General features: G+C 43.4%; 1 protein-coding gene across 1 annotated transcript in view; it reads left to right on the forward strand.

Annotated features, from left to right (window-relative positions):
* Nucleotides 1–267: 267 nt before the first annotated feature.
* CFAP97D2 (CFAP97 domain containing 2) overlaps nt 268–26,720 on the forward strand; it is a 41,183-nt gene continuing 14,730 nt past the window's right edge. Inside the window, exons 1-4 of the mRNA XM_025874774.2 lie at nt 268–442; nt 4,482–4,654; nt 15,822–15,902; nt 16,842–16,960. Coding sequence (XP_025730559.2) covers nt 4,565–4,654; nt 15,822–15,902; nt 16,842–16,960 — 290 coding nt within the window. The 5' untranslated portion in view covers nt 268–442; nt 4,482–4,564. The remainder of the gene's footprint in view (nt 443–4,481; nt 4,655–15,821; nt 15,903–16,841; nt 16,961–26,720) is intronic.

Raw genomic sequence — 26,720 nt, forward strand, 5'->3', positions numbered from 1 at the left:
GAAGCCTGCTTCTCCCTCCGACTCTCCCCCTGCTTGTGTGCTCTCTGTCAAATACATAAATAAATAAAAATTGTTTTCAAAAAAATTAACCACACAAATATAATAAAATCCATTCTTAAAAAGTTAAAAGTCACTTCGTTCCCACCTATAACAAGTCAGCTTTTCCAAAAGTGCTCTAGGCTGTGTGAACATTCCTGACTGTTACATATTGGAAGAGGAGCTGTCTTGTTTCTGCTTTCTTGGGTTTATCATCTTTCCATTCACGCACACTAACAGCCTGCCGTCTTGTGAGTACGTGTGTGGCCTCCGCCTCTGTGGACATGGAGGCTGCAGCTCTCCACCAGCAGTGACATTCGTCATTTCCTCTCTGGTCGGATTCCCTGAGAGCATCCCCGGAGCAGGATTAATAACCCTCAGTGAATCTTCTCAGGACTGACATTGCGTAAGTAAGGCCACAGTTGGCTCTAGGGTTACTGAATGGTGATCACAACACCCAACAAATGTGTCCAGTTCATCCTGAAAGCACCTCCTGAAGGTCACAGAGACATCCCTGTCCCGGCCCCTGCCTTAGCATTGCACTGCTTAATTTCCAAATATAGGGGATTCCTGGTTATCTTCTGTTGTTAATTCCTAGCTCCATCCTACTGCCAACATTATCTGTGTGAATGCTGCCCTTTGAAACTTGTGGAGACCTTTTTACAGCTCAGCATCTGGTCCAATTTTGCAAATTTTGTAAATATTCCTCCTGTACTGAGAACTTTTGTGGTTTCTGTACCCTGTAGATATTTCCAGTTTTTCTCTTCCCCCCCCCCCCTTAAAACATAGTAAGTGTAGCTTTCCTATGATCTGTGTCCCATGACTTCAGTGTCTGTTGTTTCTGGGAATCTGTTCTAAGGTTTCTCTGTTCATTCTAGTCATGCGCTATTCACTTTGCAAGACGCTCGTGCCCAGGAGACACTGGGAGAGTTTGAGGACTTTGGGAGCATCGAGGGCATCATTTTTTCTTGGCACCTTGGGTCAGCCCAAGACTACTAGCCAATTTCACTATTTGAGGGTGTTTTGGCTGCCTAAGCAATGTGAATTTGGGCTGCAGGAACTTTCCTCCATTTTGTTCCCTGCTGTGTAGTAACTTTGCAGCTACTTTGGGGAGAAGGTTTATTACTAAGACAATATCCAGGATTTTCTGTTTTTTCACCGGGAGGAAAATAGCCCAGGCCACCTTCCTGAAAGTAGGTATCCTGGTTCTTTGGTTAGGTGTCTCCAGTGACCCACACTCAACAGAGGGCTCTGGACACATTCATTTCTCTGTGAATCAATATTTGCCCTCCAAAAGCTGAATTAATCTGAAGTAATTTGAGATTGTTTTTAAAACTACTCTGTACTGTAGAATGAGAATGAGGCCTGTTGCTTTGTTCTGATCTCACTGCTCTGGTGGAGGGCAGAGGAACATGACCAAAGCTTGCACTTCAGGTTATCATCACAAGACACATACAAAGAATTATGAATATTAAGGGTTTAATTAACATATCTTACTTGACAAATATATACAGTGTAAGAATCAATTGTACTAATAGCTTTCACGTATTCAGGGAGTCACCATTACAAGGCATTTCTAATAAACACAATATTCAAGTCAATACTGATCCAATTACTGATTAAGGCTGGAGCTGAGCATACAGGTATTATCTGAATAATCAAATCAAAATAGGCTTTGCTCTTCACTTTGTGCAAAGTATAAGTAGAAACTGTGTAATATTAAGTATTCAAACCTAGGTCAGGGCGCCTGGGTGGCTCAGTTGGTTAAGCGACTGCCTTCGGCTCAGGTCATGATCCTGGAGTTCCGGGATTGAGTCCCGCATCGGGCTCCCTGCTCAGCAGGGGGTCTGCTTCTCCCTCTGACCCTCTTCCCTCTCGTGCTCTCTCTCAAATAAATAAATAAAATCTTTAAAAAAAAAAAAAACCTAGGTCAACATAAAAAAATTCTCTACTTAAAAATTCACAAAATAGAAAGTGATGTCATGGACTGGATCTCAGAACAGAAAAAGAACATTAGTAGAAACTGACATTGACACTATTAATTAAACTCCAGACTTCCCAATTTTCTACTTTTATGAGGAATTCTTTGTTGTGTATAAATCCTTGTCAATGTTTCAGATTATTTCCTCAGGATAGATTGCAAGGAGTTACTGGTTAACTGATTTTTCTGGTCTGATCTTGTTAAGAATATGTTAAGAAACCGGGATCCTGGGTGGCTCAGTTGGTTGAGTGTCCGACTCTTGATTTTGGCTCAGGTCATGACCTCAGGGATCAGCTCCATGCTCCGTGGGGAGTCTGCTTCAGGATTCTCTCTTTCCCTCTGTCCCTGCCCCCCCCCCCCCCCCCCCCCCCCCCCTCTCTCCCTCTGAAAGAAAAAGAAAGAAAGAAAGAAAAAGAATATGTTAGGAACCAAACTTAGTTTGAGACTGGATTGGCGTGTGTACCATGCAGCTGACAGCAATCTTTCTGGTTTAGCATGGGGTATGTCTAGTTTTTCCAGATCCTCTGCTGTGGGACCCCACCATCAAGTCAGATTAGATAACAAATGTTAATTAGATAGCAAATGTTAGTCAGTTAAGAGTAAACATAAACGGGGGCACCTGGGTGGTTCAGTTGAAGCGTCTGCCTTCCACTCAGTTCGTGATCCCAGGATCCTGGGATGGAGTCCCGCATCACGGGCTTCCTGCTCAATGGGGAGTCTGCTCTCTCTCTCCCTCTGCCTGCCACTCCCCTGCTTATGCTCTCTCTGTCAAATAATTAAATAAAATCTTTTTTTAAAAAAAAGAGTAAGCATGAATGAGTGGGAAGAGCACCGGTAGAATCCCAACTTGAGATCACTTATTTATAAGGTGCGTCAATAACAATGTGTGTATCATAACTGCTATGAGTACCCACATTGCTAAAAAAAAAAAAAAAAAACCCAAAAAACAAACAAACAAAAAAACCAAAGAACCTTTAAATATCATTTATTCTGTCCAGCTTCTACTTTGCCCTCCATCCATGGTCTATCATAAGCATGAGCAGTTTGGACAGAACGATGCCTCCATTCCTTGGTTGATTGGCAGTGATGTTGAGCATTGTTAGGAATTTCTCAGTGTGTGTGGCAGACAGGCTTCAGGAAAAGAGAAAGACAAGAATCATATAGAACCAGCCCCACAGTCTGAACAAAAAAATCTCGGAGCATCAGTTGGAGACTCAATCATTATCATCAATACCATTATTTCATTAATGGCAGAGTTTCCCTGAGCATCTATTGAATATTGGGCTTGACCAATGATGGTAACTGGGTAAAGAAAATTATTTATTTATTATTATTATTTAATTTCTTTCTTTATATATTCAGAGGAATATGCCATGTAGATTTTATAGGCTAAGGGATCTTCCTGAGGCCTCATGTCTTAGAGTACCAGCTGCATTTTTCAGGCAATAATTTTTACATCTATCTTCTACTGTATATGCATAATTTTCTAAAGTTATTACTTGTGAACTAAAATAAATTTGTTTTGAAAAACCCAACTTTTTAACTGTTAGTACATCAACAATTTTACCAGCCTGCAAAGTTTTCTGCCAAACTTAGAGCATTGGAACCAGCTAAGTGCAGCCTACCTCAGCCACCTAAAGCCAGACAGGAGAAAGTCATATTCTGATTTTATTCACATCTTATTTTTCCAAAGTCTGATTCAATGTAGGCTTAATTAATTCTCTTTTAGACTAATAGCCACTGAATCATGCTCATATGTACAACACAATTCTTCATAAAATGCCCCTTTTCTGTTGTGTTCTGTTTACTGACACACAGCTCAACAATGAGCCACTAATCACTAATTCTGCACTACAACGTTTCTGTGATGGGTATGATGATGTCATGACGACTAGCAATCTTAAATGACAATTATATTGCTATTCCTCTAATCACGTCATCTCTAAAATTATACCTATGATTTTGACGAAGATGAACAGCCCAATAGATACTCTGGCACCACTGTCCCTTGCCACAGAGAGAGGAACGGCTTAAAATGACGAAAATTTTCTGTACCTAATCCTCAAGCCAATTGAAAAAAAAAGACGAAGACCTGCCACCTAAGCTGCAAATATTTGGAGTTGCCCAAATTGTTGTAAGTTATTCAAAGACAGGAGAGAAAGGGGATAAGGCCAGGAGGCAGCAGGGGTGAGGGAGGAGAATATGAGAGAGAGGAAGGGCGGTTGGGGAAGGAGGAAGCAAGAAAAGAAGGGAAGACTGGGAAAGGGGGAGTCATCTGGGGAAGAAGCTCTGCCCTTTCCCGTGAGTATGGGGGAGGTGGGCAGTGGGCCTCCAAATGGCATCAGTAAGCTACTGAGATCTGCGGAGAAAATACCCTTTAGAGCAGAAAGATCTTCCATTCTCCTACGTTATGATCTCTTGCCCTGTCTTTTCTCCCTGGCTTGGCTGCCATGACAACTGTCAGCTGATCCAGCAAACACAACCCTCTGCAGATCGTACCCTGGTGGCTCCCTTCCTGGAAGGGAGCAGCTGGTTTTGCTGTTTGAAATGCGGAGAGCCCCCAGGCCAACTCTTCCCTGTGGCAGCGAGTGCCTGCCAGGCACCTGGGAGAAAGCCTACCAGGACCACCGGAGAAAGGTAGGAAAGGGGAAGGTCAGCCCAGATGGCTCAGAGCGGGCGCCAGAGCAGCCCCTGTGGGCGCCAGGGCTTTCCCTGGAAACCAAAAGCTGATTTTATTTTCAGAGATGGAATGGTTGAAACTTCATTTCCTTAAAAGTTTGGTCATATATGTTGTCATACAATAAAAATGGACTGTGGTTTTCCAGTGCCACATTTTAGGACTCTGAATTACGGCACGTTTATAAAGTACCGAATTTTTCCTAAATGACTTGAAAGTATCTTAAGACACAGAAATCTGAGGGACCCTCTCCCCTATCAAAACAGCATATTCCGGTGGGATGTCCGTTAGGACATATGCTATTATTTCCATTATTTGATGCAAATGTGCATATCATTTGGAAAGGTCACCTTGTGCTTTTGAAATGGTCTGCCGTGGTGGTCTTATGCCCCTGAGATGTCAGGGTGCCACCCGACCGCACGATGCTCAGCTGGTGCTATCTCTCCATGTCTGTGTTCCTCGAGGTTGAGAAATGCTCTAAGAAAGGAGTACTCTGGGAAGGGGGTGTTGCTCTGTGTTGCTCTGAAGGCATCTCCCCAGGGAGGGGACCCCAGGTTTCTGCAGGATACAAGATCCAGGTGAGCCTTTCTACTCCTCCCGGGATTCTGCATGCCTGGGTTGTGGTGATGCAGTGGCCTCAGGGAGGTCACACTTACTGCAAGGCTGCTCTGGTACCTGGGCCCTGCACCTGCTGTCCTCCTTGGGAGCCCGGCGGTCCCAGGGCTCACCCTCACTTCCTCAGACCTCTGGACTTCCTACAGTCTCCTCTGTGCCCTCTTTTAGGAAGCACACCCCCATTGCTCTCTAGTTCCTCATTCTGCTATCTCATGTCACCACATGATTGATGTAACATATTTATCTTGTCTGGTTTGTTTCCCCCATGGGGGGGAGGTGGTGGCCGCATCGTGCTGCTAGGACATCCTCAGCACCTAGAGCACCTAGTGAGTCATGCTTAGCAAAGAGTTGATAGCAGTGAAAAATTGAAAGAGCGCTTATGGTAATAAGTTCAAAATCAACTGGTATTGCCTCTTTGAAGAACAGATAAGAATGTATATGTCATGAGGGTTTTGTTGTTCATGTGTGTGTCCCAGGGACTAGAATTGTCTCTGGGAAGCGGTAGATGGTTGATAAACACCCCCAATGTAAGTGAATAACGAGGCTCTGTGCCTAAGAAACTCTGCGATAAGGAAGGTTTGGAATAGTCATTGTATGAAGTGAGGGGCTGCTGAAGAGGGAAGACTGGCATTTGGCGTGGGACCCAGTGCGGTGGTGGAGCATGAAATTACTTTGGCTTGATGCACACCCCTCCGAGATGTCTCAGAAGCACATGGCTGCGGGGTCTAAGAGGGGAGTGCTGAAACACCCCAATACGGCATGGCCAGCAGCTGAGACATGGGCCGGGGGAACCCGTGACCCCAGTGTCAGGTGTTAAAGGGAGGGCCATATGTCTTCCCTGGGAGGGAAGGATGTGAAGACAGGGAGCAAGTCTCAGATACAGTCAACTAAGAAAGCTGAACAGGAGAGAACTATGGGTGTGGGATGGCGCAACTGGAGCCAGAGGGGCCATTCCAGGCTGGATGCCAGCAATCTTAGCAGGGGTTTGGAGGAGGGGAGGGGAAGGGAGAGGAGAGGAGAGGGGGGGGGGGGGGGGGCGGAGAGGGGAGGGGGGGAGGAGAAATGAGGGGAGGGGAGGGGCGAGGTCAGGACCGGAAGGTGCAGGGAGCTGGCATCGCCGTGAGTGAGGGGCCATGCGGGCCTGCAGCAGAAGGGAGAGGAGGGCATGGGGCCACACCGCCCTGCCTGGAGGCAGCTGCAGGAACCAACTCCAGTCTCACCAGCTGGCACTAAAACTTGGCTTAAAACAAATTCTTCTTCCATATTAAGGGTAAGGGGAGTTAACTCTTTAGAGTTACTTGGTTTCTTACTGTTTGGCTGAGAATCCTTGGGAACATTCCGAAGGGAGAAAAAGGATTTTCAGGAGCGTGCTGTGCCCAAAGCATCTCTAGAATGGAGCACCTTGTCCTCAGCCCGGCATCTTAACAGGGCAGTCTATCTCAGAGCCTAAACACCCACTGATGCTAAAAGCAAAATTAAAATGACCTTAATAAAATAGACATTGTTACTGATAGTTCCCCAACATAATAAAATATAAATGTCTCAGTCCTAAGACAGTACTTAATTAATAGGGAAACACTAAAGGTATTCCCTATAAAGTTAGAAATAGGACAAGGGTGCCTACTATCTTGTACATACCCGTTTAAATTGTGTTGCAGGTATTAGCAAGCAGACAAGACAACCCCATTATGCATGAAAATGCAATGAAATAGGTATTGTTTTTTTTTTTCTATTTGTGGATGAAATGGTTAAATATCTAAAGAACCCAGAAGAATCAATGCAAAAACAAATATAATTGGGAAAAATAATTGCAACTTATATCACAAAGGATTAATACCCTTATATATAAAGAACTTCTAAAAAGAAAAAGAAAAATGCAAACCACTCCACATAAAGATGGGCAAGATGAACAAAAGTTCACAGAAAAAGAATTGCAAATAGCTCTTAACCTATAAAAAGTTGGTCCACTTCACTTACAACAAAAAAATGCAAACTAAACTTGCACCATAATACCATTTCTCAACTAGCAGGTTGGCAAAAATCCCCCCAATTTTTGGCAGTGCTCTGGGGAAAGAGGCACTGCCCACAGTACTGGTGGGCATGGAGCAGGCACAGCCCCACGGGGGGATCTAGCAATTCCCAATGAAACTGCACATGCATTTAGCCTTTAACCCGCAGTACCCGTTCCAAAGGCACACTGGCAAAGATCTGAAAAGAAATTGCAAAAGATACTAATTGCAGCAGTATTTGTAACAGCAAAATTGGAGCTAACCCAAATATCCATCAAAAGCAAGCTGGGTGAATAAAGTTAGGATGCTTTCGCACAATGACATACTGTGCAGGTACAAAAAGGAACAAGAAACCTCTCTATATGCCACTGCAGAATTATGTCTAGAGCGCGTTATGAAGTAGAAAAGGAATGTGAAGAAAAATGTGTAAATATGCTACATTTCTCTAAAAAAGAGGGGATGACAGTATATCTATATACACATACATATCAACATTTGACACATACATATTGTGTATCCTTTATTTTCAGAAGTTAAAGGAGTGACGGTAAAATTAGATTGTCAACAGGGAACAGGGTAAAAATGACAGGGTAGAGCCCAGACCTCTTAGAAGAAGCAGTTGTTTGAGAGATTTGACTCTGGAGCCAGATAAATATTTCACATGTTGTAAAACAAATTAAACTTAAGAAGCATTCCAAAATATTGAAAATAAAGTGGACCTAAGTGTAGATGCAATTGCCTTCATAGCCATATTGAGAGGACCTACTTCAGTTGTGTTTATCTTTTCAGCTAATGTATTTCTTCTTTATTGTTGAAGTAGAGCTGACATACAATAGGCTGTATTAACCTCTGGTGTACAACATGTGGTTCGGTAATTCTGTACATTACTCAGGGCTCACTATGGTAAGTGTAGTCGCCGTCTGTCACCGTGCAAGGTTATTGCAGTATTACCGACTGCATTCCCTATGCTGTCATTTTCATCTCCCGGACTTATTTTATACCTGGAAGTTTGTACCCCTTAATGCCCTTCGCCTGTTTCGCCCATCCCCCACCCCTCTCCCTTCTGGCAACCACCAGTCTGTTCTCTGTATTTATGAGTCTGTTTTTTGTTTGTTCGTTCGTTTTGCTTTAAAAATTCCACATATAAGTGAAACTGTATGCTGTTTATCTTTCTCTGACGTATTTCACTTAGCATTGTACCCTCTAGGTCCATCCATGTTGTCACAAATGGCAGATCTTTCTTTTTTATGGCTGAGTACTATTCCACTACGTGTATACACCATCTCTTCTTCATCCATTCATGTATCAGTGGACACTTGGGCTGCTTCTACATCCCTGCTATTGTAAATAATGCTGCAATAAACATAGGGGTGCATGTGTCTTTTCAAATTAGTGTCTTCATTAATTTTCTTTGGGTAAAAACCCTGGAGTGGAATTACTGGATCATATGGTATTTCTATTTTTATTTTTTTTTTGAGGAAACTCTATACTGTTTTCCAGAATTACTGCACTAGTTTGCATTCCCACCAACAGTGCATGAGGGTTCCTTTTGCTCCACAACCTCACCAACACTTGTTATTTCTTGTCTGTTTGATTCTAGCCATTCTGGTATGAGGTGATATCTCACTGGTTTTGATTTGCATTTCCCTGATGATGAGGAATGTTGAGTCTCTTTTCATGTGTCTGTTGGCCATCTAGATGTCTTCTTCAGGAAAGTGTCTATTCAGATTCTCTGCCTGTTTTTTTTCTTTAGATTGATTGATTGATTGATTGATTGGACACAGAGAGAGAAACAGCAAAAGAGGGAACACAAGCAGGGGGAGTGGGAGTGGCAGAGGGAGAAGCAGGCTTCACGCAGAGGAGGGAGCCCGATGCGGGGCTCGATCCCAGGACCTGAGATCATGACTTGAACCGAAGGCAAATGCTTAACAACTGAGCCACCCAGGCGCCCCATCTCTGCCCATTTTTTAATCAGATTGTTTTTCAGTATTGAGTTATACAAGTTCTTTATACATTTTGGATATTAACCCTTAATGTATTTGTCATTTGCAGATATCCTCTCCCATTTGGTAGGTTGCCTTTTCTTTTTGTTGGTGGTTTCCTTCACTGTGCAGAAGCTTTTCATTTTGGTGTAGTCCCAATAGTTTATTTTTGCTTCTGTTTCCCTTGCCTGTGGAGACAGATCCATAAATATGCCGCTAAGACAGATGTCCACGAAATGTCAGTTTTATTCTTATGGACTATGTGTGTGTTTAGGGTGGAATAAAGCAAATGAGTAATCATGTTGATGTCATTGAGAACTGGGAATTTTAGCTCGGGAGGAGGGAAATGCAAAGGTAAGGCCCCTAAGCCTAGCTAAAGGGAATGGGGTTCTGAACCAAAGCTGGAAGGACCAGGTGAGCTCTGTCTATGGCAAAGGCCTTGAAAGAACAAACTGGTTGTAAACGAAACTCCTGGCTCCCAGACTGTGGTCTCTAAACACCATTTCCCGTTGGAAGAACCAGGCTCACTTGTAGAAATGGCAGATTCCAAGTTGAGATAGAATATATACAGATAACCCCATGTCACCTTGTCACTCCAGAAAACAAGGAAGCTGTCAAGGCTATTAGCACTGCTGGAAAAGCCAATCATCTCACAGGGCCACAGATGGGGTATGTTGAATATCAATGGTGGTGGACTGAAACACATCAAATAGATTTGAATCTTTGCTTTCCTGATGATGTTAAATAGGAACACCTTATTGGCCACCTTTGAAAGGGGCTAAGAACCAACTCCTAAAGAGAGCCCAGTACATACGCTGCCAAAATGAAGCTTGTCTTCATAGAATTATTCCAGCAAATAAACGTAGAATGAATGATGGACTTAGAATGTCTCAATTTTTCATAAAAACAGAGACAAGCAGACATGTGTACCTTGTGATAAAATATCACAGCACCACCTAAGGGATAGTCTTGCCAAGGAAAAAATCAAACCTGAATTTCTAACTATCAGTTTACAGGTGGTGCCAGGCGTTCTGTCAGCAAAATCCAGACTGAGAACTTCCACAGGACAAATTATCTGGTTTCCTTATAACACATTGCAAGGGGGAAATGGAGGGAGAAACTATAATTAAAAGAGATGCAGGGGTCAGGGCGCCTGGGTGGCTCAGTTGTTACGTGTCTGCCTTTGGCTCGGGTCATGGTCCCAGGGTCCTGGGATCGAGCCCCAAGTCTGGCTCCTGGCTCAGCGGGGAGCCTGCTTCTCCCTCTCCCTCTGCCTCTCCCCTGCTCATGCTCTCCCTCTGTATCTCTCTGTCTCAAATGAATAAATAAAATCTTAAAAATAATAATAATAAAATTAAATTAAAATAAATTTAAACAAAAAGAGAGATGCAGGGGCGCCTGGTGGCTCAGTCGGTTAAGCATCTGGCTCTTGATTTTGGCTCAGGTCGTGATCTCAGGGTCATGAGATCGAGCCCAGTGTCAGCAGGCTCCGTGCTCAGCCAGGAGTCTGCTTGAGATGCTCTCTTCCCTCTGCCCCTCCCCCTGCTCTCTCTCTCTCACTCTAAAATAAATAAATAAAGCTTTAAAAAAAAGAGAGAGATGCAAGAGATATATCAAGTAAGTGCAATTTATGGACCTTTTTACTTGGGTCCTAAGTCAAACAAGCAAAGGAGGAAGAGAAAGAGAGAGGGGAGGGAACAGTAGAAGAAACGTAGGCGGTGCCCGAATACCTAGTCAAAGAACTGTTGTACTTGCTGTGATTATGGTATCACTAGGATGTACTTTTAAAAGGTTCCCTATATTGTGGAGACATATATTAAAATGTTTAAGGCTGAAAAAGATTTGCTTGGTTTGCTTTGCTATTATCTCAGATGAGGGAGGGGCAGTGGGTGGGGGCAGAGTTGAAACCAGAGTGGCCACGAGTTGGTTTTGAGTGAAACTACATGGGGGTTCATTATACTATTTTTCTCATTTTTCTTTATGTTTAAAGTTTATACCATATTTTTTAGAAACCATGATTTTAAGTGAAAAGAGAAGCAGAGTGGTAATTACAGGTCAATACAATTTCCATAAATTTATAAAAAGGTAACAATAGAATATATGGGTTATAGGTGCCTTCCTAGTGCTAAAAATACAGAAACGGGGTGGGAAGGACACAGTGACTCCAGGGTGGGGGTGGCCGGGTGGTGCGCGGGGTGGGCAGAGACAGGATGTTGGCACTTGTTTATTCTCCATGGGGGGGGGGGTCTTCAGTATCTTTGCTCCGGTCTCAGTGCTGCCCACACTTCTGAAACGCGCCATGGGGGCACCAGTAGAAAGAGCAGGGAGGGAAGTCTGAGGAAGGGCGAGAGCCATCGGGACCCTCAGCTTCATGTGCACACTCGTCTGGCAAAAGCCTTCTGGAAGGGACAATGCGCACTCTCCTCTGCGGGCACTGGGCAGGTGAGGGTGGCTAGGGAAGCCCATCTGTGTCACCAGGGTTGCTAGGCTCCTGCCGGCGGCCGGGCTTGGCTGACTCCGCTGAGCCGTTAGGCCACCGGCTTTCTCGGGAGCCTACACAGTTGATTATGCTTCTCTCCAGTCTAGTTATCTCTCCATCCGACAATTCTTTAGTTACTTTTAGTTTTTATCAGTGATAAAAGTACATTTTCAAAAAATCAAATTGTACCAAAACACTTTGATGAAAAGCAGTGGCCTCTCCCTGCAGCAAAGCCCAATTCCGAGGCAGCCACGCTCAGCCCTTTTGGCAGTTTCTCCTGGTCTTGACCTCCATTTCTCAGGATACTATGCTCATTTACCATTTCTTCTCAACATAGATATAATCAGTGTTTATTAAATCAATAACCAGTTAGAGTGACTCTGCAAAACCATTTATTGTTGAGTCAAATTGTAATTATATCTCCTTTCTCTTACAATTTCTTGTAAGAGTTAATATTACCTTGTTTTCGTATTGCTTGAGTTTTCTATATATTTGTAGCTATTTTTTTTCAAATATTCCATCAGTCATCAAATGCTGAGGAATAAATTCTCAATACTCAAAAACTTCAAATAATCTTTCAGCCCCCCACCGCCCCCCCCCACACACCCTTTCTGCGGTCCTCCATCTTCCTGCTCCCATCTGGATGGCCCATGGTGCACTCTCTGGGCCCACAGAACTGATGTCTATGGGGCTCCCTTTGCTGGTCTCCCGTGTTGAAAAGAATTTTCCTGGATGCCATGGTTTTCTGAGTCTTGGTTTACACGTGATGAAGCACATCCCGCAGTGGCTTCCCAAGGACAGGTGCAGGGGAGGTTTTTGTTCCCTTGGGACTTTTTTCTTTTGTTTTGGGTTTTTTTTGGGTCTCTGTGCTAAAAATCCTTCTATTCTCCCATCACTCTTTTTTTAAAAGACTTTATTTATGTATTTGTTGGAGAGAAGGAGAGCACAAGCGGGGGAGCAGAGGCAGAGAGAGAAGCAGGCTCTCCACTGAGCAGGGAGCCCAATGCAGGACTCAACCCCAAAACCCTGGGATAATGACCTGAGCAGAAGGCAGACACTTAACCGACTGAGCCATGCAGGCATCTCCTACCATCACTCCTGATAGAAAGTTTGGTATAAGATTCTAGGATGGAAATAGCCTTCCCTCAGGATGTTAAAGGCATTGGTCCTCATCATAAGTTAGGGTTATATGAGATGCTGTAACAAATAGACCCTAAATGTATAAAGGCCCCAACACCCTCAAAGCGTAATCCCTGCTCCTGTTCCCATGTGTGGATGACTCTAGACCAGCCCCACTCACCTGTGGCTCCCCTGTCCATTAGGCTCTGTGACAATCTGGGTCCAGCCAGGGATGGGGGGGAGAGCACAGAAGGCACACCTGCTTCATAGAGACATTGGCCTAAAATTGGAACATCTGTGGTGCTGCATTGGCAAGAGCTCATCAGAGGGCCACACCTCAGTGCCAAGAGTCCTGGGAAATGGTGTCCTGTCTGGGCAGGAGTGACAGCTCGAGACTGTGGCAGGGTGAGCATGGCCAGCCCTCTGCTTCAGCCAACACCTTCTCTAAAGAACCCTGTGACCCCTCTGTGACCATGGGTATGGGCATGTGGGTGTTTCTTTCCAGAAACTTTTTGGAAAGCCCTCCTCTTTACTACTGATATTCTGACATTTTGTGATGACATGCTTCCATATGTGTCTCTTTGAGTTTATTCTGATGGATTCTTTCATTTTAGAGACTCTGAAAATTCTGTCCCCTTCCACTTTCTAGAAACCCTACTAGTTAGATGTCCCAGACCCAATATTGCGTCTCTAGTTTCCTTTTATTTTCTCTTCTGCTGCCCATCTCTCTATTTCTGGCTCACTTTTGGGATGTTTCTTGGTTTTATCCTCAGCCCCTTAATTCAATTTATTTCAGTTTTAGTTTTCAAGGACTATTATCAGTAATCATTCGTTTTACCAGAACACCCTTCTTATTGTGTAGACAAAACATCTTCTTTTGTCTCTCCACGGTTGTTACTTAGAGTTCACTTGACATTTTCCTCTGATCCTTTCAACATCTCTGTCTCTTCAAGGTCCCCTATTTTGTTTTTTTATTTCTCATTTTCGTGTTGGGAACATCCCTCCAGTGTCTGGAAGACAAAGTACTGGAAATTGACTGGAAGCTCTGCATGCTCTGATTAATCCAGTTTTGTTGGACTCCCCATGTCCGGGCATGTGGTCTTTGGGGCAGTCTGGTCTCCATGGAAATCTGCCTAGAGAAACTGTGACTTTTTAGGCATGGAACCAGGAGGAGCCCTGGCCCCTCCCCCCCCACTCCAGCCGCCCCTGCTGTGCCCACAGCCAGAGTCTCCTGTGCTCATATCTCCAGAGGCAGAGCAGACAACGGCAGGCATCCCTGCTTCTTGCAAAGACTCAACAAGGCCCCTGCTCTCAGCCTCACCAGATGCTCGTGGCTCCTGGCATCTCTCAGTGCTGAGCATCCCGGCGTTCTTTGAGGTGAACCCTGTCGTTCTCTATCCCCACCTCAGCTGCTCTCTCTGAGCCCCATATCAGTCACTCCCACTCTGTCTTCCTCCCCAGACTTTCCCCCAAGACGGAACATCTGTTGATGATTGTGCCTAAACCCGTCTGTACTATGATGGTTATAAAATGGCAATGTCCCCTTGTCCTAACTCCTACATTTATCAACTATAAGGAACAAGTTCCTTTCCTCCGTATTTGATGTGTATGACAAACGAGAGGGAGCAGCTAGGGAAACAGTGTATTCAAAAAACCTTGGTCAAAAGTAAGTGCTATAATAAGGCAAATTAGTGTCATATTTTTAATAACCATAATTAGCCTCAAATTTTTACCTTCAGCCCAAACTAATTGCTTCTAGAAAGCTGCACACAGTCACCCAACACAGGATTTACTGGCTACCCCCAAACTGCTCACCACCTCTCTTCCTGTCCTGTCACCAGGCATCAAAACTGCAAGCCTCGGGCCGTTCTTCACCACCCCTTTCTCCCTCACCCCACCCCACAGACACGTGTCCCCTGGAGGCCTGGCCCCTGCTGACCCCACTCCCACCCTCACCAGAATACCACTGCTCACCACCCCAGAGCCCCGGCCAGCCCACCTCTGGTCTTGTCTTCTTCCAAACCCAGTGACAGAGGGTCTCCAGGCCACATATGTAGTTGCGTTATTCCCTTGTCTCTGTTCTTTAGTCTTCCCCTCATGTTAGGGACCACGCACCCATTCCTGAGTGTGCTGTTCAAGCTACTCGCCATCTAGCTCCTTTGCCCTGTCCTGGCTCCCTGCACAGGGGCTCTGCTGAAACCGCTGCATGGCTCACTGGGTTTGATCCCCAGAGTGCATGATGGTCACATCATTTTAGACAGACTCAGCTGGTGGGCTTTCCCAACACTGTCACTTGCAAATTATCAGCTAATAGGTCCCAGTAGCTAGTGATCTACAAGCAAGTATCTAGAATATGGGGGAGGGGGTTCCTTTTTGTTGCAGATGGTAATACATATAGCCTTCATGCAAATGCATTTTAAAATACCACCACATTTTAAAATATAAATTTTCTTCCCTTGTTTGTACATTTTCTGATAGGAAACTGCAGAGATCATTTCGCAGTTAATCAATGTTTCAGGTGCTCACCCTGAACATATTGCTGGAGGCTCAGAAATTAGAGTGAGGTGGACAGTTTCATAATTCACTGTCTTAAAGGCCCCTGGCAGGCAACAGACTAGAAATGTCTGCTGGCACTTACATTTAATGAATTCTTATTCGGTACCCACTTAATTCTCTACTTGAAAACAACAATGCTAGCACATTTCCCAGGGCTGCCTGTTTCCCTCCAGGGGTTACTTGGATTCTGACTCAAGTCCTGAGCCTCATTCAGGACTATCTCTCCCAGGCCGCCTTGGAATCTTTGGTGCCACAAACAATCATCGGTACTTGTCCCCGGTGCCATAGCCCAGAAGCAAACAATCTGAGTTCATGTTAATTACCTGCTAAAAGTGTGCCTGGGGTCACACTGCCTCTCTGCGCTCAGGTCCAGGATGCCCAGCCCCTCGTGGATGCCCGCGCCCCACGGAGCCTCAGCCACCTCCACCTGAAACTCAAGAAACTGAAGGTAATCTCTGTTCTACTTCTCCGTTACTGGTGCAGCTAATGAGGAAACGTCAGCTCAGAAACTAGGGAAATGGAAAATGCAGGCTCAGTAAGGGATAAACAGTTCCTGTCATCAACGATGACATGCCGTGTCAGCAGCCAATTAACCTCATCTTGCCAGAATAGAGCTGGTGGGTGGTAGGTACACCGGGAGACTTCTCCAGTCTACCTGCTGTCTCCAGGAAGAGAGGCCAGGGCGGGCAGGAAAGCACGGTGGCATGTTACTCACTGCAGCTTTAAAGAAATCAATTAGTACCCTTCCTTTAAACAAGACCACTTCTTAAAATAAATAAATAAATAAAAGTAAATAAAAAAATAATAAACAAGACCATTTCTTGACCACCACAGAATATTTATTTCTTGAAGTGTAAACCATGAGTGAGAATAAGACTCTCATGGTTATGCTGATAGTAATACCCCCAAAGCTAAATGCTGTGTGCTCTCTCTGTGGCTGTTAGTAATGAGAGCTGAAGAGGGCAGAACTAATCATTGCCAAGCAAGCCAGCAGATCAATCAATTCTAAAACCTTAACCAAGAGGATTTTCATTTCCTCTGGGCTCCAATCTTCTCTTCTTCTCAACAGTATAAAATACCTCTCTTAAAACATGAAGTGATTTCCTCATTAGCATTACCGCCACAGAGTTTTGGAGAGTGACCTAATTTCACAAAGACTCATAGCATCCTCACTGTTACTTCCACTCTGAGTGTATGAAATCTGGCCCCATCCAAATGCATTCCAATTCACAGACAGACAAGGGAGCCTGCCCGTGTCACACAGGTTGCTGAAGTGTGCTCAAGTCAAAGGAAATGTGGGGTTGAAGGGATCCTCTAAATAAATCTGCACAGTAATAGCACGGACGTAGCTGGGGCTTCCAGAGGCTCCTTGTGTGTCTGTCCACAGCTGGAAGAGGAGCGGCTCGCCACCATCGACAGGGACAACCGCCTGCTGCTGGAGAAATTGTCCTGCATCCTGAGGACCAGGGGCCAGACCAACAGCAGGAACAATTGCACACAGAAGAGGTACCAGGGCCCCTGCTCTCTACAGTCAGCACCAAACCTGGCAGGGCCCAGAGTGTTCCACTCCAGGCCTGCACAGAAGAGCTGCCCCAGAGCCAGAACATGGGGTTCCCATCCTCCCTGCAGAGAGCCCTGTGCCTTTTCCTCTGTGGTGTGTGCATCAGAGTATTACCTGGGGCTCAGGCTAATTCCATACCCACAGCAGAACAAGGGCACCAACAGCAGCTCTGGGGGTCCCTCTGTGCAGTCCCAAGCCTGCTACACCATCTTCCTGGTTAACCCTCATACTCATCCCATGAGGGAGGGGCCATGGGGAAACTGAGGCAGCAGGCAGTGAAGGAACCTGGCCAAGATGGCACCTAGGAGGTGGTAGGAAGTAGGTTCCTGCCCCAGGGCCTGTGCTCAGGCAGTGCTCCTGCATTTCCATGTGCCAAAGCAGCCAAGGTTGTTGTTTTTCTGCCGGCACAACTCTGTGCCCGGTGTCTGTCTGGAAACAGCATCGGTCGTGTAACTCTGCGTCCAGGGTGGGAGGGTGGTTGCTCCTGTTTGTTACAGAAGAGCCCGGTGCTGGGGCAACTCTCCACCAGCAACACGGTTTTTACCCAGCAGGGCTCTCTGACAGCAGGCCTCCACCGTCTTTAGAATCTGCCTACAAATAGTTAAAGACGCTTAGGACCCTAAGAGCCCCTCTTCTCTAAGGCAAACAACTCCTGCACCCTACGAATCCCCAGAATTTGCTCACTGGTCACATCGCAAAACTTTTAGCCTGTGTCCATCTCTGAGAAGCTCAGAGTGGTTTCCAGATTTTGCAGTAAATTAAAATTTAGCTGACCCTCAAGCACCAGGAAGTGTGTCACATAGGAGGGATGCAGGGGAGGAGGGGATCCTGCACCCGCCCTGGGCTGTCAGGTGGAAGCAATGCGTCTCGGGTTCTCCAGCAGTGGTTCCCCTGGGGCTTCACTCCGGGGAGCTTGGGGGGATGGGGAGTGGGCCTGGGTGTCAGAAATGCCTCCATGTCCAGCCCCTGCCATTAGAAACCTGGAGTTATGGGTCAACCTCCATTTTCCTGGGACAGTTTACATTAGATTTGGAATCACTTCCTGCTTCAAAGACAGATACTGAACTTGAGTATAAAAATCACTGTTGAGTGCTACTTACCTTAAAGCTGTAATGAAGTAGCCTAAAGCTAATACTTAATTTCCATGCAACTCAATCCAGGACAGGATCCCACAGGGAGATTCTCCCACCCGCTGCCTGGATTCTCTTTGAAAAACTTAAGTCCCAACCAGCCTGGAGGTAAATCCACACCATCAAGTGGCTTCCCCCTCAGGACCTGCCTGATATGTCATACACAGGAAATGAGGGAAGAAGGAGGGAAAAGAGGAAGCAGAAGTGACCCCGGGGAGGTGCCAGCCAGTGAGAAGCACGGGAAGTGCCTGAGTTTGAACAAGGGAGCCAGACAGCAGGACTTCAGGAAGCATAAAAGGAACACAGGGGCCAAAGGGGGCCTGTGAAGCCACCCAGCTCCTCCCACACCAGGAAATTATCTCCACAGTCACATACCACCTCCTTGTCCTGCTTGGATTTTAAAGCAGTCAAAGACCCGCTTGTGCCCTTCCTACATATTTCTCTTTATTCAACTCCGGGCCGTGCACTGAGAGCTGAGTGTGGTCGCTTTGCATGTTCAAACTCAGGATGAATGCAGCTTCACTCCTGTGTTGAAGTAGAGAGCACCAAGCTAATTCACAAGGTAATGGTAGAAATGGTGTGTCTCTTTGTGATTAGTTTAATGGAGCCCCAGCAGGAACGAAAGTCAATGATTTTTATCAAGAATGCATCAATTTGAGCCTGATGGCTGGCCATTTCATTTCTCTGTCCTTTATTTAATAAAAGATACTTGTCAGGTTAACACATGGTGTGGAAGGGAAGCAGCCCAGAACACTGCAAACTAGCTGGCTCAGTTAGTATAGATGTACTAGCTACCTAACTACTCAACAGCAAAAGTCAACACTTTTGTGTTGTGTATAGAAAAACTATATGACCAACAATCGGGTTTTCACTCTTCATTTTATTTTTTTTAAAGGTTTTATTTATTTATTTATTTGAGAGAGAGAATGAGAGAGAGAGAGCACATGAGAGGGGGGAGGGTCAGAGGGAGAAGCAGGCTCCCTGCCGAGCAGGGAGCCCAGTGAGGGACTCGATCCCGGGACTCCAGGATCATGACCTGAGCCGAAGGCAGTCGCCCAACCAACTGAGCCACCCAGGCGCCCTTCATTTTATTTTTTAATGGCTTTATTGAGATTATCATTGGCATATGGTAAACTATATATTTACAGTGTTCCATTTGGTAAGTTTGACATGCTTTACACCTGTGAGAATATCTCCACTATCAAGATAATAACTACATCCATCCCTCCCCAAGGTCTCCTGTTCCCATCAATAATTACCCCACCGCTCCTCTTTCCCATCCTACATGCATCCACAATCTGCTTTTGGTCCCTATGGATAAGCTTGCATTTTCTGAGTTTTGTGTGAGTAGATCCATGCAGTGTCTGCATTCTCCTGCCTTTCGCCCCACATAATGTCATGGCTGAGTGAGTCAATAGACCATTCCTTTCGGTGGCTGAGTAGTGCTCGCTGTACAGAGCTATCATGGTTTGTTTATCCATTTACCTATCGGTGAACATTTGGACTATTTCTAGTCTTCGGCTATTACAAATAAAGCTGCTATGAGTATTCATGTTTTAAAAAAATTAAAAAACCAGTATCTCTGCCCAAGACTGAAAACGCAATGATAAATGAAGAATCTCAAATATGAGTCACACAGAGAAGGTCTTCCAAGCATGACAGCATAAGGAGGTCCCTGGACCCACTCCCCAGCAAAACTGATAAAAGGTATTTTTAAAATAACCATTTAAAGTTTATGGAAATGGTCCTAAGGGCAGACACCATATAAAGAAACATTCAGGGGCGCCTGGGTGGCTCAGTTGGTTGAGCAACTGCCTTCGGCTCAGGTCATGATCCTGGAGTCCCGGGATCGAGTCCCGCATCGGGCTCCCTGCTCGGCGGGGAGTCTGCTTCTCCCTCTGACCCTCTTCCCTCTCATGCTCTCTATCTCTCATTCTCTCTCTCAAATAAATAAATAAAAATCTTAAAAAAAAAAAAAGAAACATTTATCCAAGAAAAGCTGCTAAAATGTGGCAAGAACAGATAGGTTCCCTAGTACCTGAACTGGGACTCACTCCTCCCCCCCTTCCCAGCTCAGCAAGGCAGACTCTGTTCCAGATTGCCACAGCCAAGAACACAGGGCTCCCTCTCTCCCCTACTCCCAGCCGGAGAGCTTTCTTCCTGGAAAAGGCAGCACTTCGTCATTCATCATCCCGTCCCCGGCTGCCCATTACTGAAACCAAGTCTCAGATGAGTATGGCCCAGAGGTGGGGGCTCCTTTCTGCCCAGCTCCCACTCGAGAATGGAGGCTCCATCTCAAGTGTGGTGCTGCTGAGAATACTGGGGCCTGATCCCCTTGGCCTTGTTCATTTAGTGTAGTGATTCGAGGCCATGAAGGTTTATGTGTCCTCCCCTACTACAATGGAAGAGCATGCGGTATCACACAGAGAGAAGCTTGGCATTGTCCCCACTCTGAGCTCCAGAGCTCTGAGATTTTGCCCAGGGGATACGCATACCATAAAACAAATGGCTGCTGATGTCCCCTCAAAGTAACTGACTTCATTTGCAGCAGAGTGTAGGCAAGTTCCAAACTTCATTGGACATGAAATAAAAGACATCCACATTGGGGAGGAAAACATAAAGCTGTCTCTATTCACAGCTGATACGATCTTGCATACAGAAAATCCTAAGGAAACCACTAAAAAAAAGTATTAGAACTAATAGACAAGTTCAACAAGGCAGCAAGATACAAGATTAATATACAAAAGTCCATTATATTTTTATAAACTTGCAATTAACAATCTGAAAATGAAATTAAGAAAATTATTCCATTCACAAAAGCATCAAAAAGAACAAAATACTTGGGAATAATTTAATAAAGGAAGTGCAAAACCTATATTTTGAAAACTACAAAACATTGTTGAAATTAAAAAATATCTAAATAAATGGGAAAAAAATCCCATGTTCATAAATCAGAAGACTTCATATTGTTAAGATGGTAGTACTCCCCAAACTGATTTCAGAGTCAGTGCAATCCCTACCAGAATCCCAGCCGACTTCTTTGTAGAAACTGACAAGCGGATATGAAAATTTTTTGGAACTGCAAGGGACATCAAATTGTCAAAACAATTCTAAAAAGAACAAAGTAGGACTCGTGTCCTGATTCCAAAACTTTCTGTAAAGCAATGGTGATCAAGGCAATGTGGTACCAACATAAGGGCAGGTATAGATCAATGGAATAGAATTGAGAGTCCAGAAATAAACCCATGTGTCTATACCAATTTATTTTCAATAAAGGTGCCAGGACCATTCGATAGGGAAAGAATAGTCTTTTCAACAAATGGTGCTTGAACAACTCTTTATTCATATGCAAAAGAATAAATTTGGACTCTTCACACCATATACAAGAATTAACTCAAAATGGATCAGACCAAAATATAAAAGCTGAGACTATAAAAATTCACATAAGAAAACATAGCGGTGAATCTTCTTGACCTCATATTTGGCAATAGTAGTAGATATGACACCAAAAGCATGAACAAAAAAGAGAAAATAGTAACTTGGATAAGTTAGGCTTAGTCAAAATTAAAATTTTTTTTCTTTATTAAGAACTTTTGTACTTCAAAGAACAGTATCAAGAAGGTGAAAAGACAGCCCACAGAATGGGAGAAACTATTTGTAAGTCATATATCTGATAAGGGACTTGCATGAAGAATATATGAAAAATTCTTACAGTCAAATAACAAAAAGAAAAATGACTCAATTAAAAGATAGGCAAAGGACCTGAATAAATATTTCTCCAAGGAAGATCTATAAAAAGCCAATAAGCACATGAAAAAAAATGCTCAACATCATTAGTCATCATGAAAAGGCAAGTCATAGCCACAATGTGATACCACATTATTCCCACAAGAATAAAAGGCAGATAATAACAAATGTTGGTGAGGATATGGAAAAATTGGAGCCCTCATCCACTGCTGGTGGGAATGTAAAATGGTGCAGCCACTGTGGAAAACAGTCTGACAGTTTTTCAAATATTTAAACATAGTGTTACCATATGATTCAGTAATTCTACTCCTGGATACATACACAAGAGAAATGAAAACATGTCCACAAGTAAAACTTGTATATGAATATTCACAGCAGTATTATTCATAATAGCCAAAAATGTAGAAACAATCCACATGTTCATCAACTGAAAAATGAATAAACAAAATTTGGTATACCCATAACATGGAATATTATTCAGCCATTAAAAGGAATGAGGTACTGGGGCACCTGGGTTGCTCAGTCGGTTAAGTGTCTGTCTTCAGCTCAGGTCATGATCCCAGGGTCCTGGGATCAAGCCCCACATTGGGCTCCCTGCTCCGCTGGGAGTCTGCTTCTCCCTCTCCCTCAGCCCCTCCCCTCCACTTGTGCTCTCTCTCTCTCAAATAAATAAAATCTTTTAAAAAATAAATAATAAAATAAAAGGAGTCAAGCACTGAAAATACTACAACATGGAAGAACCTTGAAAACATTATGCTAAGAGAAAGAAGCCAGTCCCAAAGACCATATGTTATATGGTTCCACTTATATGAAATGTCCAGGATAGGTAATTTCACAGAAATAGAAAGTAGATTAGTGGTCGCTTAAGGTTGGGGAGGGGGGGAGGGATAGTGAGTTGATAGTTAAAGGGTACAAGGTTTCTGGGGTTCCTGAGTGGCTCAGTTGGTTAAGCAACTGACTCGATTTCAGCTCAGGTCATGATCTCAGGGTCGTGGATTCAAGCCCCGTGTCAGGCTTTGCTCAGCGGGGAGTCTGCTTGAGATTCTTTCTCTCCCTCACCCTCTACCCCTACCCTGGGCTCTCTCTGTCCTCTAAAAATAAATAAATAAATCTTTTTTTAAGAAAAGGGTACAAGGTTTCTTTTTGAGGGTGATGAAAACGTTCTCATTGACTGTGCTGGTTGTTGCACATATCCAAGATACTTATATGAGATCAAGAAGGAGTTTTCATCTTAAAAGAACAGGCCTTACAATGCTAAATAAAGTTCATTGCTAAGAAGATGGTAGAGTAGGAAGCACCAGGAATCTATCTCTCCACCTGGACAATTGCACAAGCAAAAACTGTGTGAAGTAACTGCTTTGGAACTCTGGAGTCTATTGAAAGCTGTAACTCTCAGGAGAAAGGCTTGGATGTAAAGTTGTGGTTAATTTCAGTCAATATCAGCTCTTAGCAAAGTAGCAGCTACCTATTGCCCACCTGCAGACTCATAGGTACTTGTGTTCCTAGAGCAGTTTGTGAGAGCCAAAGTAGGCCACAAAGGGCTCCTACCTCCAAATATCATGTCTCTGCTGTGATCACGGATTACTGCTTCTGATCACAAATGTGCAGATGAAGAGGTGTTGCACCTCCCCTCTTTGTTGCAAGACCATCCTCCTCCTGCTGAAGTGACTTCCAGGGAATTTAAAGGACCAGGGTCCTTTCTCTATCCACTCCTTCTCATTTCCACACTGCCCCCCCCCGCCTTTTTTTCCCTTTTGGGAGTCAGATATTAAAGAATGCCCAGAAAAAGGTTCAGAAAAGAAATAAGAAGACATTAAGTTTACACCTCAGGCTGATCCTCAGCACAGAGACAGCCTATGACAATAAACACACAAAAATAAATAAATTAATTAATTATAATTTTAAAAATCAGCTAGCCCTGAGGAAGGGAGAGAATCTTATTTCCAGAGCTACCACATTACTGATTCAAATGTCCAGTTTTCAACCAAGGCATGCAAAGAAACAGGAAAGTAATGCCCATTTAAAGGGGAAAAATCCATCAACAGAAACTGTCCCTGAAAATGACCTGATGTCAAATATACAAGACAAAAACTTTAAAACAATGGTTTTAGATGCTCAAAGAACTGAAGGAAGATGTGGAGAAAGTCAAGAAAATTATGTGTGAACAAAATAGAAATATCAAAAGGAGATATAAAACCTAAAAAGAAACCAGAACAAACTCTGAAGCTGAAAAAGTACAAAACTGAAATGCAAAATTTACTGGAGGGATTCAAAGGAAGATTTAAGCAGGCAACAGAAAGAATCAGTGAACTTGAAGATAAGCAATGGAAATTATCCAGGCTGAGGAACAGAAATAAAAAAGAATGAAGAAAAGCAGGCAGATCCTAAAGGACCTGTGGGACAGCATTAGCTGGATCAACATATGTATTGTAGGAGTTCCAGAAGGAGAAGAGAGAGAGAAAGGGACAGAGAGAATATTTGAAGAAATAATGGCTAAGAACTTCCCGAATTCCATCCAAGATGTTCAATGAACTTCAAGTAAGATGAACTTCAAGTAAGATGAACTCAAGGAGACCCATGCCAAGACACATTATAATCATACTTTAGAAAGACAAGACAGAGAGAATCTTAAAAGCATCAAGAAAGAAGCAAATCATTACATACAAGGATCATCAATAAGAGAATTAGCCAATTTCTCATCAGAACATTCAGAGACCAGAAGGTGGTGGTCTGATATATTCTGAGAGCTAAAAGAAAAAAATGTCAGTCAAGAATCCTGTATCCTGCCAATCTGTCCTTCAAAAGTGAGGTAGAAATCAAGACATTCCCAGATATATGAAGGCTGAGGGAGTTCATTACCACTAGACTTGACCCACAGGAAGTGCTCAAGGGAGTCCCTCAGGGTGAAATTACTAGTTGTGATACAGTAAATCAAAGCCATATGGAGAAGTAAAGATCTCAATAATGGTAAATACATGGGCAAATATCAAAGCTAGAATTATTGGAACTTTGGAATTCCAAATCTTATTTTATACATAATTTAAGAGATTAATTTACTTAAAAGATTTGTTATTTTATGTTTGGGGGCACATGATATATGGAATATAATTTTATGACATCAATAACTAAAAAGAATGGGAACACAGCTGTAAAGGAACAGTTTTTATATGAAGTTAATCTGGTATAAATTCAATTTAGAGTGTTATAACTTTAGGATATTAAATGCAATCCTAGTGATAACCACAAGTAAAATAGCTATAGAATATATGCAAAAAGAAACAAAATAATTTAAATGTTTTACTACCAAAAACTCAACTAAGCACAAAAGAAGATAGTAATGTAGGAAAGGAATAACATAAAGCTATAAGGCAGGGCGCCTGGGTGGCTCAGTTGGTTAAGCGACTGCCTTCGGCTCAGGTCATGATCCTGGAGTCCCGGGATCGAGTCCTGCATCGGGCTCCCCGCTCAGTGGGGAGTCTGCTTCTCCCTCTGACCCTCTTCCCTCTCGTGCTCTCTATCTCTCATTCTCTCTCTCTCAAATAAATAAACAAAATTTAAAAAAAAAAAAAAAGCTATAAGGCATATGGAAAACAAATAGCAAAATACCAGAAGTTCCTCCTTATCAGTAATTACTTTAAATATAAATAGATAAACTCTCCAATCAGAAGACAGAGATTGGCATAATGCATAAAAAACACATGATCAAACTATATACTGTTTCTAAGAGACTCACTTCAGATCCAAATAGATTGAAAGTCAAAGGATGAAAAAAAATATCTCATGCAAATAGTAACCAAAAGAGAGCAGAAGTGGTTATTCTAAGGCCAAACAAAATATACTTTAGATACAAAAATTTTACAAGTGACAAGAAGGATATGATATATTTAAAAAGGTTTAATACATCAAGAAGATAAAAAATTATAAACATTTGTGCACCTAAGTACAGACCACTAAAATATATGAAGCAAAATCTGACAGAATTGATGGGGAAATAGACAGTTCTACAATAGTAATGGGAGACTTCAATATCCATTTACAGCAATGGACAGAACAAACAGACAGAAAAAAGAAACAGAGGACTTAACACAACCAACCAACTGGATCTTACAGACATACACAGAACACTCTACCCAACAACAACAGTATACACATTCTTCTCAAGTGTATATGTAGCATTTTCCAGAATAGATCATATTTTAGGCCACAAAGTAAGTATCAGTAGATTTAAAGAGATAGATATCATACAAAGTACCCTCTCTGACCACTACAGGATGAAATTAGAAATCAGTACGAGAATGGAAAACTGTAAAATTCACAAAATTCTGGAAATTAAACAACACACTCTTAAACAACCAATAGATAAAAGAAGAAAATGTAAGGGAAATTACAAAATACTTAGAGACAAATGAAAATGAATGTACAACATACCAAAACTTATGGGGTATGCAAGAAATTGGTGCTAAGGAGGGAGTTTATAGCTACAAACACATTTTTAAGAAAAGAAAGATCTCAGGGCACCTGGGTGGCTCAGATGGTTAAGCATCTGCCTTCGGCTCAGGTCATGATCCCAGGGTCCTAGGGTCGAGCCCCGCATCGGGCTCCCTGCTCAGTGGGAAGCCTGCTTCTCCCTCTCCCACTCCCCTTGCTTGTGCTCTCTCGCTCTCTCTGGCAAATAAATAAATAAAATCTTTAAAAAATAAAAAAATAAAAATAAGTAAAATAAAAAAAGAAAGATCTCAAATCAATAACTTAATTTTACTACTTGAGGAACCAGGAAAAGAACAAACTGAATTCAAAGCCAGCAGAAGGAAGGAAATAATAAAGCATG

This window comes from Callorhinus ursinus, unplaced genomic scaffold (assembly GCF_003265705.2).
Source record: "Callorhinus ursinus isolate GAN/ISIS: 27379988/994484 unplaced genomic scaffold, GSC_fseal_2.0 scaffold79, whole genome shotgun sequence".
Lineage (NCBI taxonomy): Eukaryota > Metazoa > Chordata > Mammalia > Carnivora > Otariidae > Callorhinus > Callorhinus ursinus.